Source organism: Zootoca vivipara, chromosome 1, assembly GCF_963506605.1.
Source record: "Zootoca vivipara chromosome 1, rZooViv1.1, whole genome shotgun sequence".
NCBI classification, from domain to species: domain Eukaryota; kingdom Metazoa; phylum Chordata; class Lepidosauria; order Squamata; family Lacertidae; genus Zootoca; species Zootoca vivipara.
Window position 1 is genome coordinate 126,747,572 of NC_083276.1, and position 18,223 is coordinate 126,765,794.

General features: G+C 42.6%; 1 protein-coding gene across 2 annotated transcripts in view; it reads left to right on the forward strand.

Annotated features, from left to right (window-relative positions):
• PARD3B (par-3 family cell polarity regulator beta) overlaps positions 1-18,223 on the forward strand; it is a 539,269-nt gene that overhangs the window by 145,949 nt on the left and 375,097 nt on the right. For both annotated transcript variants that reach the window (XM_060281957.1, XM_060281959.1), the window contains exons 5-7: positions 2,175-2,260; positions 11,682-11,768; positions 16,155-16,280. In XM_060281957.1, coding sequence (XP_060137940.1) covers positions 2,175-2,260; positions 11,682-11,768; positions 16,155-16,280 — 299 coding nt within the window. The remainder of the gene's footprint in view (positions 1-2,174; positions 2,261-11,681; positions 11,769-16,154; positions 16,281-18,223) is intronic.

Here is an 18,223-nt window from a genome sequence, read left to right on the forward strand (position 1 = left end):
CTAACAGGACCAGTGGTCAGGGATGATGGGAATTGTAGTCCAAAACATCTGGAGGGCCGCAGTTTGGGGGTGCCTGCTTTAAATGGTCTCTCAGTCTGCTTCAGTAGGAATCACAATCATGGGAAAGGCTGCTGACCTGACAGTTGTGCAGAAAGCCATCATTGAGACCCTCCACAAGGAGGGAAAGCCTCAAAAGGTTTTGAAATAAATGAGCTTTTCAATGATATTCTCATTTTTTGAGTTTCACCTGTACATACAACAAAAGTGTTTTGCATCCTGTAGGCTTCTATGATGTAAGCCTGCTAGCTTGCTCTCTAAAATATCACTGGTTTGCTCATTTCTATATATAGGGTGCCTACATTCTGCATGTGCAAATGGCTTTAGATAGCTATTAGGTCCATAAATTACCATATAGCATATATTCAACACAAAAAACCAGTGACAATTTGTTGTTGACAAAGGACAGCTGGACATATAAAGGGCCCCATTACCTTCAGTAGCTTGGGGCCTCATCAAACGTAAATCCGGCCCTGAATATAAGCCACACTTTAACTTTTCACGATTGGAATTGGGGGGAGGGGGGGAGTGCGGCTTATATTCGGGCCACTACGGTAATTTCTAAAGATAGGAGCTCCGGAAGAAGGGTCTGTGACTAGCAGGAGAGCAGGTTGATGTGGTTATGCTTGGCATTCCTTCATGTATGCCCGATTCCAAACAGTATACATTAGGGTTTTAAAAGTAAGCACTAGCACTTCAGACTGTGCTTTGAAACAGGCCAGGAATCGGTGAAGATATTTGATTCTGCTGGTTATTCCCAGTCAAAAGCTTTTCAGCTGTGCTCTGAACTAGCTGTAGAATTCCAGGGCTTTTTCAGTATCAAAGGTTTGCAAAATTTCAAATAGTTTTGAAACCTCATTCAAGAGGATGCATATATAGTGTTTTTGGTGGATAAGTGCGAGCACGGTGTAGGACTTGACTTGGTATTAGTATATAGATAAGGTGAATCGGCTCATCTCAAGGTATTCTACTACCCTGAAATCCCTTGTGAGAAAAACAGTCATTTATTCATCTGTTGTTTGCTGTGTTATTAGTTCATATTACATCATTTATAGCTGAAATTAGATCGCTCTGTATCAGCGTTGATCCTCTGGATGAAACAGGACTTCACTAATTAATCTTGACATTTTCAGCCACAATTATTTTCTTATATAAAGTGGCTTGAACTAGAAGGTGACATTCAGATTCAGTTTCAGTTCAATATGCTTCTAATTCTATCCCAGTAAGTTAGTCTTGTCCGTTTTAGAATATCATTTATGAAAGTACGGTAAGGCCATGTCAAAATATGTTTTTAGTTTCATGCTCATCCTGATAATGTTTCCATTTAAACAATGTGCGTTGTTGTTAACCATAATTTCCCTACAGTTCCAAGATTTTCCTCAATAATCCTTCTGACCAGCAAGGACCAATGCCTGACCTCTCTAGGCTCATTTTGACAGAGACATCCTTCCTATTTTCCTTTCAGGTTGAAAGTTTTTGGTTTTTTTAAAGAGATATTTAACAAGCGTTCGGATCCAGATTTCTCAGAAGCAGAGTTCTGCTCACAAGGACGGGGGAAGGTGGTGGTTTTGCAAATCCCCTCCTGCAGCTCTCTGAAAATCTGCTCTGGGGGACCCTCTGAGGGTTGGGGTACCCTTCAGAGCAGCTGAGAGGTTTCATGGAGGAGGAAAGGAAATAGCCAATAATCTCCCCTCCCTCCTTTCTCCTCCACTGCTGGGTTGGAGGCCCCTGCAGAAAAGCATGTCTACATTGGACTGAGTCACATTTATGAGGAATTTTTAAAATGGATTTGCTGTAAGGAAATTCTCCTCTTTCCAGGTTCCACTTTTTGCTCACATGTGGGGCTTGTGTGCTTGTGTCTCAGTTGCTTCCCCCATTTCTATCCAGCCTTACCATTCTAACTGCTTTGTGGAACAGTGGAAATAAAGTAACATCAGATCATGTCTTTTTCAAGTCTTATCGCAGCAGAGGTATAAAGCCGTCGTTGGCATCAATAAGGCTGGAATTCCTAGGCGTTTGTTTTTCGGTTTGGAGTGTAATTCATAAGTATTAACAACTGCTCTGAATCCAAATCATGATATTTAACATTAAAATGCACATTTTCAAAATCTCTTTAGGGTTTGACCCCCTCGTCTTCAGAAGATTGGGACCTTGCTGCACACAGCGAAGTGCTGGCATCTCAGAAAACAAAATTCATTTTCAAGTATGTATGATTACATTTATATTTCATTTCTACTTTACTGTACCTTATCTGCGTTACACTTTTTAAAAAGAAAAGCCTTATACATCTTTTGTATATACAGGTATGTGTGTATTTATGTATATGTATGGCTCATGACATTCTGCCTATTGTAGATCAAATAATATAGCTCCTTAAATCAATTTGTGGAAGAGAAATGGCAGATATTTACACCGGGTAGATTTCAAGATGCTTGAAAGTCTCTTTATTGTCACATTACCTGGGGCCAAACTAGACCTTCCAATTTGCTTAAAGTAGCTGTGGGGCAAGGAAGGGAAAAATAGGGTTTGCACAGCTGGTGGGAAGGATTTTAACTTTCTCCAGCATGTGATTTCCCCAATCCCTCTCTCCAAGCTTCTGTTAGCTCTGGAAGGAGAAAAAAAGTTAGATGTCTGCCCCCAACCCCAGGCTAATAGTAACTGTCACAGGGTGTGCGTTGTGACTACTCTAGAGTAACGACTCTGCACGTTCTTGCCTTTTCATGCTTTTATTATGTGCAGTCTATTTACAGTGATAGAGCTATACAGGATACATCCTTCTAGTCCGAACGAGAACCCTGGAATAGCGCGTTCCGCGTTTTCTTCCAGCATAAGAGTCTGGGCACGCCAAATCGCCTTCCGCGTCTTCTCCTGTGTAATTCCAGAACCGGAGGGGAAAAGGGCCTCCTTTCCCTGTTTTCCTTCTCCCCCTTTCCCCCCTCACTCTCTTCCTCTCCCACATGTAGTAGGGGCTCTCCTATGCTGCCAGAGCCCCGTCTCCTCCTTTCTCTTTCCTCACTTGACTCTTCCCCCTCCCCGCTGGCACTACTGATGGTGGAGGAGCTGCTCCTCAGGATGGGAGGGGGCTCTCTGTACGCTTTGCCCCTTACAGTAACCATGGTGGCATTTTTAATTTGAGCACACTGCATTGTGGGATGGGGAGAAAAGGTTAACTGCCTCATTGCCATGCGACCACCTGTGTAACTCAAAAACCTCCCCCTGTGACTGGTTTCAAACAAGGAAGAAGGCTCTGTGAGATCTAATCATGAAACTCCCATACCGTTGGTCATGCTAGAAAACCAGACCAGAAAAAGCAACATGAGTTCTTATAATGCAAAATTAAAATGGCAGCTAATATATAACATTTGCTAGCAAGGTTATGCTTAAAATTCTACAAGGCAGGCTTAAGCAGAATGCGGACCGAGAACTCCCAGAAGTGCAACCAGTGGAACCAGAGACCAAATTGCAAACATGGGCTGGATTATGGAGAAAACTAGAGAGTTCCAGAAAAACATTTACTTCTGCTTCATTGACTATGCAAAAGCCTTTGACTGTGTCGACCACAGCAAACTATGGCAAGTTCTTAAAGAAATGGGAGTGCCTGATCACCTCATCTGTCTCCTGAGAAATCTCTATGTGGGACAAGAAGCTACAAGAATAACTGGATATGGAATAACTGATTGGTTCAAAATTGGGAAAGGAGTACGACAAGGCTGTATATTGTCTCCCTGCTTATTTAACTTATATGCAGAATTCATCATGCCAAAGGCTGTACTGGATGAATCCCAAACTGGGATTAAGATTGCCGGAAGAAATATCAACAACCTCAGATATGCTGATGACACAACCTTGATGGCAGAAAGTGAGGAGGAATTAAAGAACCTTTTAATGAGGGTGAAAGAGGAGAGCGCAAAATATGGTCTGAAGCTCAACATCAAAAAAACCAAGATCATGGCTACTGGTCCCGTCACCTTCTGGCAAATAGAAAGGGAAAAATTGGAGGCAATGAGAGATTTTACTTTCTTGGGTTCCATGATCACTGCAGATGGTGACAGCAGTCACAAAATTAAAAGACACCTGCTGCTTGGGAGAAAAGCAATTACAAACCCAGACAGCATCTTAAAAAGCAGAGACATCACCTTGCTGACAAAGGTCTGTATAGTTAAAGCTATGGTTTTCCCAGTAGTGCTGTATGGAAGTGAGAGCTGGACCATAAAGAAGGCTGATCGCCAAAGAATTGATGCTTTTGAATTATGGTGCTGGAGGAGACCCTTGAGAATCCCATGGACTCCAAAAAGATCAAACCTATCCATTCTTAAGGAAATCAGCCCTGAGTGCTCACTGGAAGGGCAGATCCTGAAGCTAAGGCTCCAATACTTTGGGCACCTCATGAGAAGAGAAGACTCCCTGGAAAAGACCCTGATGTTGGGAAAGATGGAGGGCACAAGGAGAAGGGGACGACAGAGGACAAGATGGTTGGACAGTGTTCTCGAAACCACCAACAGGAGTTTGACCAAACTATGGGAGGCAGTGGAAGACAAGAGTGCCTGGCGTGCTTTGGTCCATGGGGTCACAAAGAGTCAAGACACAACTAAACAACAACAATATAACATTTTCTTCATAGCTATTAAATGTGACCATATAAAACATGCATCATAACAACATAATGTTAACTGAATCGGCAGGTAACAAACTGCTCTCCAGAGTAGCCATCTGGAACTTCCTCCCAGAACATTTACATGATGTCACCTCCCCCCCCCCAAGAAAGCTGGAACTGGGGTCACCAATACTTTCTACTGGGGGGGGGCAGTTTTGTCTCCAGCAGAACGATATCCCTGAGAGCAGCTGGTGGCATCAATAGAAGAAAATGACTTGAGGTTACAGACAGTGGTACATGAGAAGAGGTCTGACCCATGTTTCTGGGTTGAGACAATACATTAAGCCATACTTTGGATGTCAGGCTTTGGGGAATCGGATCCTTCCCCTGGTGGCAGTAATTAAGCAGATCAAATGAAAAGGAGCGTTCTTACCAGTTAGTTTCTTTAATAATCACAGTGAGAGACAAAGGAAGGCATATCTCTCTAAAAATGGTGTTGCTCCCAGTTAAGGTGCACCCCCTCCATCCCCGTTAATCTACATCACTCCTATGTCGGGTAATCTGAGCTTGCTGCCACTGCACTTTCTGTTCTATGATTCCCAGAGCCCGTCTAGTCCTAGGCGAAGCGGGGGGGGGGTGGTGGTGTCAGGAATGCTATCCAAGGACACTGAATCTGCCAGCTGACTCTCTTCTGATGTTTCCTCTTCTAGCTATTCCAGTATTTCCCAGCTTTCCCCCTCTGGATTATGCCCTTAGGCAAACCACTGTTCTAAATCAATACTGTCCCCTGCCCGTTGGTTCAGAAAGGGGGGGGAGGCTCCCACCATTGTTCCTCAGTCCATTGGATTAGTTGCTGTACCACACTAAAAGAACTGGGGAGGAATAAAGTGGACATAAGCTCCTCTCTATGTTTGGGCAGTCCTAGTAAGCCACAGATGGACGTGGGTGGCGCTGTGGTCTAAACCACAGAGCCTTGGGCTTGCCAATCAGAAGATCGGCAGTTCAAATCCCCGTGAAGGGGTGAGCTCATGTTGTTCAGTCCCAGCTCCTGCCCACCTAGCAGTTCGAAAGCACGTCAAAGTACAAGTAGATAAATAGGTACCGCTCCAGCGGGAAGGTAAATGGCGTTTCCGTGCGCTGCTCTGGTTCGCCAGAAGCAGCTTCGTCATTCTGGCCACATGATCTGGAAGCTGTCTGCGGACAAACGTCGGCTCCCCCGGCCTGTAAAGCGAGATGAGCGTGCAACCCCAGAGTCGTCTGCGACAGGACCTAATGGTCAGGGGTACCTTTTCCTTTACCTTTTAGTAAGCCACAGGCCTTTACTGTGATATGCGAGCAAGACCAAAGAGTGACTGGCCCAAACCCATCCAGGGGTGCCAACTTGAATAAAATATGGGGGGGGGGGAGTTCAGCCTCGACCCTGCAGAAATACAGTGGCATTTTGCTATGGTGTGTGCATCTGTGTCCTCCCCTGCCGACCCTGATTGTAATGAAATAACATTTCACCAGCATGTATGTAATTGCAAGTCTCTCTCCCTGCTTCCTAATTTGTCCTTCTCATTCTTTGCCATGCTTTCTTCTCCTCTTTCTATATATCATCATATCATTCTGCTTCAGCTAAACCAAATTAAGAACAGCATGATCCAAATGAGAGCGTTAGTTTTGGTGGGCGGTGGATAAAAAGATGGAGGAGATGGAGCAAGCCGATCCCTTGACCCGCTGATGGCTTTGAACCGCAGGGGAAGTGATAGTAAGATTTGAGCAGTGGGGCAGCAGGCATATTACGTTAGCGGTAACTTTTCTGCATGGCTGCCACCTTCAATTATGTGTACATTCACATTACTCATTTTGGCATTTTTTTGAATTCGAGGATCTCTGTGGTCCGATGGGTAACGAGCAGGAAGCAACGAGTTTCCTAATCAGATAGCGATTTGCCAAATATAAATATTCTGGTAAGAAGAAGGTGCCTTGTTCTCCTATCTGATATTTAGACCTGCTTGCGGCGACAGTGGTGAGGCGGTTAAGAGCGCCGAGCTAAAAACCGCAAATCTGGGAATGCACTCTCAAATTCAGAACCGCTTGCGATGTTTGCATTCCAGGTGGTTTTAAGGAAATATAGCAGTGTTGAAAACTGCAGGTGGCTGGTAACTGAATGGAGCTAGGCTTAGCACCTTGAAGCCCTAAACCAAAGTGTGTGTGTGTGTGTGTGTGTGTGTGTGTGTGTGTGTGTGTGTGTGTTAAGCAAGATTTCAGACAAGTTAAAAACCCTTTCAATACATGCCTAATACTTTCCCATGTCTATCTTGTTAAAATTTCTGTATGTATCAAGAAGACAGTAAACACCATTTTTCATTTTGTCTCAAAATAGAGAATGGAAAACTATGTGACATAATAATAATAATAATAATAATAATAATAATAATAATAATAATAATAATTATCTCGCTCATCTGGCTGGATTTCCCCAGCCACTCTGGGCGGCTTCCAACCAAATATTAAAAACAATACAATAGCAAACATTAAAACTTCCCTAAACAGTTGTCTTTTAAAAGTAAAAAAGTTGCTTATTGCCTTGACATCTGATGGGAGGGCGTTCCACATGGCAGGTGCCATTACCGAGAAGGCCCTGTGCCTGTAACCTCACTTCTCGCAGAGAGGGAACCGCCAGAAGGCCCTTGGTGCTGGACCTCAGTGTCCGGGCAGAATGATGGGGCTGGAGACACTCCTTCAGGTATACTGGAACGAGGCCATTTAGGGCTTTAAAGGTCAGCACCAACACTTTGAATTGTGCTCGGAAACATACTGGGAGCCAATGAAGATCTTTCAGGACCGGTGTTATATGGTCTTGGCGGCCACTCCCAGTCACCCGTCTAGCTGCCGCATTCTGGATTAATTGCAGTTTCCGAATCACCTTCAAATCCCTCCCCCCAAAAAACCATGAGAATATTTCTTTGTGCGCTTATAGAAAGATGGGGAAGACAGGAGTGCCTGGCGTGCTCTGGTCCATGGGGTCACGAAGAGTCGGACACGACTAAACGACTAAACAACAACAACAAGAAAGATGGGAAATATGCAGGGGAAGAAGAAGTGTTTTCTTTATTACCAGTTAGCAAAAACTGTATCTACAAAAAAAGAGAACATTTTCTTATTTAACAATAAACAAATGTGGTGGCATAAGAAGATAGCTTTAATAGCAAGCTCAATAAAATCACACACCCTCGTGTAGAATTTTAACATGCTCCATAATAGCTAATGACTTTCTTTCTTTCTTTCTTTCTTTCTTTCTTTCTTTCTTTCTTTCTTTCTTTCTTTCTTTCCTTCTTTCCTTCTTTCTCCTTTCCCTATTTCTTACATTCATGTTTCTTGTCCAATACCTCTTAATTGGAAGAGGTTAAAAATAACACAGCATTATACTGTAGTTTAGGAATGTATCGCCAGTCATGTTATTCCACCCCGTAGTGCAACAGAAATATTTTTGCGAGCCTCGCACTGAAACATGTTTTTTTTCCCATAATAAAAATAGCTCTGTTGATGAAAAATTAAACCTAGACTATTAGAAAGTAGATACTTGGTTTATTAGCAGTTGATTACTTGGCATCCTGAAACTGCACCATGCATAGGTTACTCATTTAAAGGCTCCATTGGATCGGCCGGGGTTGTATGAGGCCAGCTTTGGTACCAGTTTGGTTTAAATACACTTCTTACATTAATAAAATGTAAGTGCAACAATAGAAAGCTCACATTTTACTTTATTTTCAGCACGTCTGGTTCATTTTCCCTTTCCAGCTGTTTTGGGGTCAAACTGCATATTGTTTTTTTTAAAATACTATATGTAGTGAGCAACTACATACATACATACATACATACATATATATATATATATATATGGTGTTACTCAAAAGTAAATCCACCCCCCCCTTCCCCTGCCCCCATCAGGACTGGAATTGCATGTAATCCTACCCTCCACAGCTTCACCCCTCCCCTTGGCCATATAGCAGTTAAAGGTAAAGGTAAAGGGACTCCCGACCGTTAGGTCCATTCATGGATGACTCTGGGGTTGCGGCGCTCATCTCGCTTTACTGGCCAAGGGAGCCGGCATACAGCCAGGCCCGGCTCTAGGGGTAGTTGCGGTGGCGCGGGCCGGCAGGGAGGGCGCTGCGCGGAAGCCACGCTGCGCCCGCCCATGCCCACCAGGGCAGGGGCACTGGAGTTATCTCCGTGCCACGGCACCAGGGCGCCCGGCCTGCTTGAGACGGCCCTGCGTACAGCTTCCGGGTCATGTGGCCAGCACAACTAAGCCGATTCTGGCGAACCAGAGCAGCGCACGAAAAAGCTGTTTACCTTCCCGCCGGAGCGGTACCTATTTATCTACTTGAACTTTGATATGCTTTTGAACTGCTAGTTTGGCAGGAGCTGGGACCGAGCAACAGGAGCTCACCCTGTCATGGGGATTCAAACTGCCGACCTTCTGATCGGCAAGCCCTAGGCTCAGTAGTTTAGACCACAGCGCCACCCACGTCCCTTATATAGCAGTTACTGGTAATTAAAAGCAAAACAAAAACATTTTGGCTCCTAAGGAAGCGTTTTTTATTTAATTTTGGCTACTGCTGGGGAGGGGAGTTTTGGGGTTGCATCAAACCACCCCTCCCCAGGCAACGTGGTCCTGATCCAGATTGGCCCCCATGCCTTGTGTAAAATACACCTTTAAAATGTAACTGAAGAAGCATCCTGCATAGCAGAAGGAAGAACATTCCAAAGCGGCATTCGAATCATAGAGTTGGAAGGGACACCAAGGGCCATCTAGTCTAACCCCCTGCAATGCAGGAATCTCAACTAAAGCATCCATGACAGATGACTATCCAAGCTCTGCTTAAAAAACTTTCAAAGATGAAGAGTCTGCATTTTCTTGTGGGAGTCTGTTCCACTGTCAAACGGCTCTTACCGTCAGAAAAGTTCTTCCTGATGTTTAGCCGGAATCTTCTTTTTTTGTAACTGGAATTCATTGATTCGGGTCCTACCCTCCAGAGCAGGAGAAAATAAGCTTTCTCTATCAAACAGCTACTTCGTGCAGTTCACCTGGGAGCCTACACATGGGAGCCTGCAGTTATCTTGTACATAACTAATACTATGCAGATTGGCAAGTACTTGCATTGGGTCCCTGCTCTTCACCTCTGCAAACACTCGAACTCAGGGCGAAAGGGAGAAACGAGCTAAGAGGAAGGCACTCCCCATGATCAACTCCCACCCTGTGGGAGCATATGTCCCCTCTGTGGAAGGACGTGTGGATCCAGAATTGGCCTCCACAGTCACTTATGGACTCGCTGTTAAGACCGTGTTCCCGGAAGACAATCTTACACAGCTACGAGGGATCACCAAAGTAGAAGAGAAGAAGGCAAGAAGCCCAGCAGCCACTATCCCCAAGGTCAGGCATCCCCAAACTGCAGCCCTCCAGATGTTTTGGCCTACAACTCCCATGATCCCTAGCTAACAGGACCAGTGGTCGGGGAAGATGGGAATTGTAGTCCAAAACATCTGAAGGGACAAAGTTTGGGGATGCCTGCCCAAGGTCCTAGTATGAGATCACCAGGTGAACCAGGTCTAACAGCAGCTGAGAGAGAGATCACCACATTCGTGGTTAGCTTATAACAGGTCAGCCATAGGCAAACTCAGCCCTCCAGATGTTTTGGGACTACAACTCCCATGATCCCTAGCTAGCAGGGCCAGTAGTCAGGGATGATGGGAATTGTAGTCTGGAGGGTCGAGTTTGCCTATGCCTGCCATAACCTATCATGGATAAAAGTGTACTTCATGTCCACAAAACTTTTCAGTTAATGCTGTTGATGAATTTCCCATCCTGAACCTGGCGGGGCTCAGATCCTAGAAAATGATTAGCAGTGACGGACACCTGAGCATGGCATATGAGAGCACAGGGGAGGTGATAATCAGGAAATTGTGTCAATCAACACAGAACAGTATCCACTGATTAAATCCACAACCCTGCAGGAAATGAAACGGGGAACAAAACAGGAAGAAAGAGCTGCTGTGGTCAAGTGTGCACTAATAGATGGCTGTCCAGACAAGTACAAGACATCACACAGAGGCGGAAGTAAACTTTCGGTTTTGAGAGACATCCCATACTGGGCTGAATATGTTTGGGAAAGAGATGCAATCACTACGTCTAGGAACGGCAGATCAGGAGCAGGTCGTTATTCCAACTTCATTACAGTCGCACCTTGGTTCTCAAACAGAATCTGTCCCAGAAGTTGGTTCGACTTCCGAAAATGTTCAAAAACTGAGGCACGGCTTCCGATTGGCCACAGGAGCTTCCTGCACTCTGTCATAAACTACCTGTGGAAGCCGCGTTGGATGTTCGGGTTCCAAAAAATGTTCGTAAACTGGAACACTCACTTCTGGGTTTGCGGCCTTCAGGGGCCAAAACGTTCGAGTCACAAGGCGTTTGAGAAGCAAGGCACGACTGTATAGAAGGGGCATTGTCAGATAAGTAGTACCTCCACATGAACCCACTTCAGGTGTTGTAGCACAAGTATTTTAAAAAAAATACTTTAGCCACCATTATTATTGCACACATGGGTTCCAGGGTTTTTAATCTCCTGGGGAGAATCCATGAATCCAAAAGGCCCCACACTGCAGAACCAATACTAGAATAAAGGAGAAGATGTGTGTCAATGAGACCAGGGCTGAAGCGGAACTATTCTACTTTTGTTGACCTTTCACAGCTGCTTTTGTCTTGATCTCTTTTAAAGTTTAGGCTTAATACATTACTGTATAGCTTCTAACTTTAAAAGCAACAGCCTCAAAGCTATGTATGGCCAAGCAAGAACATAAAAACAGTTTTAGCAATACAAAAAACGAATCATGGATGTTGCCCAAATACCCAGGAAAATGAAAACATCTTTGCCTGGCATTGAAACAACGACAAGGTTGGTGGTAGGCTGGCCTCCTAGGGAGACCGTTGTTCTCCGATTTTTGTTGAATGTAACCATGTCTGTTTCCCCCTCCTCTTTCTTAGTGGTTTGACAAGAGCGGTAGAGATTTCCGGGGAAGGTGGCCCACTGGGGATCCACGTGGTACCATATATTTCATCATTAAGTGGAAGGTAAGGATTTTCATTGCCATTCTTATGAAAACAAACTCGGTGGTTGTTGTTGTTGTTTTGTCCGAAACACCTTATGCATAAGCATGTTGATTGTAGATACAGTGGTACCTCTACTTACGAAATTAATGCGTTCCGAACGCACATTTGTAAGTCGAAAAAAAGTCGAATCCCATAGGAATGCATTGGGAGAAAAAATTCATAAGTAGAAGCAACCCTATCTAAAAATTCATAAGCAGAAAAATTCTATCTAAACCACATCCAAGATGGCGGACGGAGCTCCATTCGTAAGTAGAAACATTCATAAGTAGAGTTATTCGTAAGTAGAGGTACCACTGTACGCTGAAGTGGCTCAAAGGTGTAAGAAAACAGGAGAAGATGTTTGTGTCCCTTTTGGTTATCATAGAGTCATAGAAGGTATCCCGAGGGTCATCTAGTCCACCCCCCCAACAATGCAGGAATCTCAACTAGATCATACATGGCAGATGGCCATTCAGCCTCTGCCTAAAAACCTCCAAGGAAGGAGAGCCCACAATCTCTTGAGAGAGTCTGTTCCAGTGTTTAACAGCTCTTACTGTCAGAAAGTTCTTCCTGGTATTTAGTAGGAATCTCCTTTCTTGGAACTTGAACCCATTAGTTTGGGTCCTACCCTCCTCTGGAGCTGAAGAAAGCAAGCTTTCTTCATCCTCCCTGTGACAGCCCTTTAGGTATTTGAAGATGGCTATCGTATCTCCTCTCTGCTAAACATATCCAATTCCCTCAACTGCTCCTCATAAGGCTTGGTTTTCAGACCCTTGATCATCCTGGTCGCCCTTCTCGCCACACATTCCAGCTCGTCAACATTCTTCTTATATTGTGGCGCCCAGAACAGTATTCCATCTGTCTCTCATATCTGTAACCCCTTAAATAGAAATCAGCTTGATGACATCTAAATTAAATTATGTTCCCCCTTGCAGAACATTTTGCCATATATATAAAAAAATACCATATGGTTTTTCCCTTGATTATCCTATTTTTGATCATTTTAATACGGTGGTCAGCTGTTGCTCACATGCCTTAAACTAAGAGATTCAAACCTTTGCACCTCGGTTTAAGACTTATCAACATTTTTACTTCAGGGTATGGTTTTCATGATGTATTTGGTCTGTTAAGAAACAACATTTCCTAATCTCTTAACCATGGTCTTGCATGCTTCCTTGCCCTTTTGTGTAAATTCCCTCCCTTTGTCAGCATGAGCAGGCATGTTGAATTACACCCTAGTGCTAACGCAACTCACAGGTAGCTGAATCTAGAGTTTGAAATGGAAATTTTGAAGCTGTTTTGCAAATGCTAACTAGATAATACCATGCATGCAGTGTATGGAGGAGTGTGCAAACCTGCAAGGTCCTTGAAGAATGTTACTCGGAAGCAGTGTTTTTACTATTTTCTGTTGGGAGCCGCCCAGAATGGCTGGGGCAACCCAGTCAGATGGGTGGCATAAAACTTATTACTTTTACTATTACTACTATTGCTATTAGTTTGTTGGGACCACTCCTGTATAGTTGTCAGTCTTGTGGATGACAAATGATGTCAGGGACTGGCTGGACGAAGAGGAGTGATGGGGGGCACCAGCCGGTGAACCCCCCCCCAAGGGAACCCCCAGAGGAGGATGGGGGTGGGACACCGAGGAGAGATTGGAGGGTGAAGATTGGGAGCAGGTCCCGCGTACTGAATGGACATCAGGGTTCAGTGAGCAGGAAGAGCCTGGGACAGGGAGCAGTTCAGACTCTGAATCTGAAGCAGAGGAGGGGGGTGGTCAAGGGACTGCTGGAGAATCCCACAAGTCTCCCTCTCCTGCTGTGACAAGCAGTTTGCACAGACGCAGTTTGACACTGCTCGGGAAATATCTGGGAGACGAGAAGCCTTAGAGAGGTTTGGAAGGCAGGGACCTTCAGTCCTGGCAACTGCCCCCTAGTGGCAAGACCTACTGGAAAGGGTTGTTGAGTTGTATGCTGTTTCACTGACAACATACCTTGCTGACCTGCCTCTGACTCCAGCCTTGACAAGTGATACGTCAGTCTCCTTTCTGCCTTAAATATAAATAAATTCAGAGTGATTCCTTTAAATCGACACAGGGAAGGGCTTCCATTAAGTATTGTTCACGTGAAAGTTGGCACTTTTAAAAAACAACAACAACACCCCGATGAATAATCTCCCAGTTTGCACACTCCTTGGTTGCTTGCATTCAGATGCAATGCCAGTTATATACAATGGTGAGGAACTTAGTCTGTCCACAGGCTGTATGCTCGTGCAAGCGCAGGGGTTAGCAAACTTTTTCAGCGGGGGGCCAGTCCACCATCCCTCAGACCTTGTGGGGGGCCGGACTATATTTTTATAGGCGAAAATGAACAAATTCCTATGCCCCACAAATTACCCAGAGATGCGTTTTAAATAAAAGGGCACATTCTACTCATGTAAAAACACGCTGATTCTCGGACCGTCCGTGGACCGGATTGAGAAGGCGATTGGGCCGGATCTGGCCCCCGGGCCTTAGTTTGCCTACCCATGGACTAAGCATTCCCACATTGCTCCTTCCTTTCTAAAGTAAGGAAACAAAACAGTTGGGTGGCTTAGCATTACGTGTGAACAAGCTCTCATTGTTTGTTTCGCCACTCGAAAGAAGTTAGGAACAAAGCATTCATACATAACGTTATGTCTGAATACAACTTGCTCGTACGCAAAGGACTTTTCCCCCTCTGTAGGTGCCCTGTGTCATCTGTAAATCTCCCCCAGAGGGTTGGGGGAACCCCCATAACAAAATTAGAGGGTGCAGAATGCTTTTTAATGTGCGATATTTTATTATCTTTTTATATACCGGTATATTGGAAGGCACTCTGAGTGGCTGTGGCAACCCAGTTAGATGGGCACGGTAGAAATAATAAAATTATTACTATTAATATTAATAATTTTAGAATGATGGCAGTCCTGTTGTGCATGGATTTACAACGCTATGTTGAATACAACAATGTTTGATCAGTTCTCTCTTCAAGCAAGTATTAAAGAACTGTCCCAAAAGCCTACTCTGGGTTAATTTGTCTGTTCTTTCATATTTTTGTTGACAAATGCTATGAGGCCTGATTTGGCAAAGTTGCTTCTTTGAAAGGCAAGCAGAATGTTTGCATAACTGCCTCGAATGAAAGATTTTGGTGACATTCAGCTGAATTTACTACTATTTTTGCAGAACATTTGTATTTGAAACAAATTGAGCATATTTACAAGTTGCGAATTGTATACGTTATTTGGCTGCGAATAGATTTTAAATTGGACAAGAGAGGTCATTAAAGTTTTTTGAGCTCCTTACTCTTAATACTGAGAAGTATGTTGTGGAGTTCTTTGTGCTAATACAGAGAGGTTTTTTGACACCCCCCCAAAAAAAATAATACTGATAAAAATAGTTGTTTAAGCGTTTGTGTCTACTTTTAAATGCTTTGAGTCAGGTGTTGGTGAACAATCAGCATCCTACTTCTGTCTTTTCACTTAATTGAAAGAATTTAAATTATGTATGTGTATACATATATAAATGTTACACAATAAAAGAGAGGAAATTAAAAATTTTAAAACGCAATAAAACGACATTAATGTTGAGACGCTACATAATAAAAATAAGGAAGTAATGGGTTTATGTTGCCAGAAAACACTTAACTCAATCCACATGTCTATATTCCACATCTCAAATAAGTATTTAAGACCAGAGGCTATCATATAAAACTATAGGGTTATTATGTTGGTTACAGTAGGGTTTGTATAACATGTAGTTTTGAAAATTTCCTTGCTTCTGTTATTTTGTTTTATTCAAACCATGATTAAGTTTACTTTTGATGTCTGACACTGCATTTAAGTGGAACTTCCTGGTGATAGCCACACAAAAAATCATTTGAAAATTATCTTAAAAGAATTTGGAATCAGAATATAAATGCAGAATAAAGAAGTATAGCAGACATTCTTACTCAAAAAAATAAACACGGACAAATCATTTGAATAATTTCCTTAAGTATTTGGAATTGGAGTATAAATGTAGAACAGACAAGTTTTAACAGACATTCTTACTAAAAAAAAATCAGCATTATTAAACAAGGGATGTTTTGTGGGAAGTGATTCATAAATGAATTGAAATGAAGTAAGTGATGGAAAATGATGAAGTAAATGATGATACTAATTTACTGACATTTGGAAATGTATGTTTTTCCTGATGTACTCGTTTCTTCCCCATTAGCCTACTGTGTTGTCAATATATTTTTTCCATCCGGTGCTCAACCAGAGGCCTTCTGGGAGTAGTTGCGAGCAGGACTTTAAAATTCATTATCTAATTTAGGTAACTCCAAATAACTTACTTTGCATTCCTACCCTCAGGATTCTAGGGCTTTTTATCCGTGGCATTGAGGAGAACAGCCGAACTAAGAGGGATGGACTTTTATTTGAAAATGAGTGTATTGTGAAAATTAACGACACAGAACTTGCAGATAAAACCTTTGCACAGTGAGTTTTGCCGAATTGTTTTATTCTCTTAACCTGAGGAATTTATGCAGCACACATCAATCCAGACTTTCAAAAGTCAGTTTTACAATGTTGGCTATAATTAAAAGACTACAATTCTGCCTCGGAAGCTTATGGAGTAAAATAAAACAAAATAGAATTCTAGTTGAGTCACATTGGGGATAGAATATCTGATCTTCTGTTGCTGTAGAGACTGGCTGTAAGCGGAACGTTTTATTAGCCACTTGGAAAAGTGCTATTTAATCATCCAACTGAGAGACTCATAACCTGATCCGAGTGATAAAATATAAATAATTTCATTAATCTGGGTTGTTGTTGTTTAAAAAAAAGAAAACCCTTTTTGGGTGAGTTACCTATAGGTCAGGGGTGCCATCAAGGAGGGGCCAAAGGCCTCCCCAAAAATTTTAAGGAGGGGAACAGGCCCTCTCAATATTCCATGACAACATGCACATGCCGTGCAACATGCTCACGTCATGCGTGTAAGGGAGGAGGCGTGTGCACAACACATCAGCATGTGCACGCTGGTCCCATTAGTCATGGTGGCAAGCCGGCATGCTTGCTGTAGGTAGCTTAGTAGGCTATAAATTTATTTCTGCTGGAATTTTTAGGTCTCGCAATTCATTAGATCAATTCATTACTTTTTAAAGCATAGCCAGTTACTTTATTCTTGATTATTATTTTTAGTGTTGTTCAAGGAATTTCTGCTGATTTATCTCCTATTATTATTACAGTGGTGCCTCGCAAGACGAATTTAATTCGTTCCGTGAGTCAATTTGTTTTGCGAAAAATTCGTCTTGCGAATTGCGATTTCCCATAGGAATGCATTGAAATTTCTTTTTTTTGCCCATAGGAACGCATTAATTAAATTTCAATGCATTCCTATGGGAAACCGCAATTCACAAGACGAATTTTTCGCAAAACGAATTCGTCTTGTGAGTCACCATCAGATCGCAAGATGCATTCGCCTCGCGAAAAATTTGTCTTGCAGGGCATTCGTCTTGCGAGGTACCACTGTATTATTATTACTATTATTATTACTATTATTATTATAATATTTGTATGCAGGTAATATAATAATTAGGGATACAGCATTTACCAGAATTTTAGATTTTTAAAGAAGTGCTTTAAAAGATTTTTTCCCCATGCAGTAGTTTTTGAAATTATAATGCTCATGTGTAAAAATGTAAAGGAAGTTATTCATAAAACATGTATTTATTAAATATGGTGGGTGGTGAGATCTGAGAAGAGATATATTCTAAGAAATATGATGGATTTACTTTTTCTCTTGCTTAGTGATCTGTTTATTGTTGCGAGCTCCTTTTTGTTCCTTGTATTTTTAACTTTATTTTTGAAATCCCATGTGAACCAAAAAAGAATTCTCTCTCTCCCCCTCTCTCTAACACACACAAAAATAAAAGCGTTTGTTGTGATCAAGCATGTGTTTTGTGTAAAACGAAAATAGGTCTTTCTTTGGAATTACTGATTTTTATCCACATGAAAATATATATTTTTTATTTTTATTTTTTAAAAACCACAAGTTGCACACATACTCAGTAGTACTTTGGGGAGTCATTGTGTTGCAGTGGATACAGTTTTGGGTTTGTATGGAAATCCTTGTTCCTCTATGGTGCTCCCTTGATAACAATAGGTCCTTCTATCTCACTGTGAGGAATGCTTGTCTCACAATTTTGAGCAGAAAATGAGGCTAGAGCTCTGTAAACTGAAGTTGCTATAAAAGTGGAAAAGAACAAAGATTTTTGTCAAAGAAAGCCAACTGCAAAGCGACAACAGTTTTTATGAGAACGAAAAGGAATGGTTTGGAAATGATCTTTAAAAGCCTTTTCCGCAAAGCAGCTTCCAAGTTCTCCCCGTGTGCATTTAGCATGGCTTACATTTCCCAGATCTTCACGTGTTCCTCCTATGTC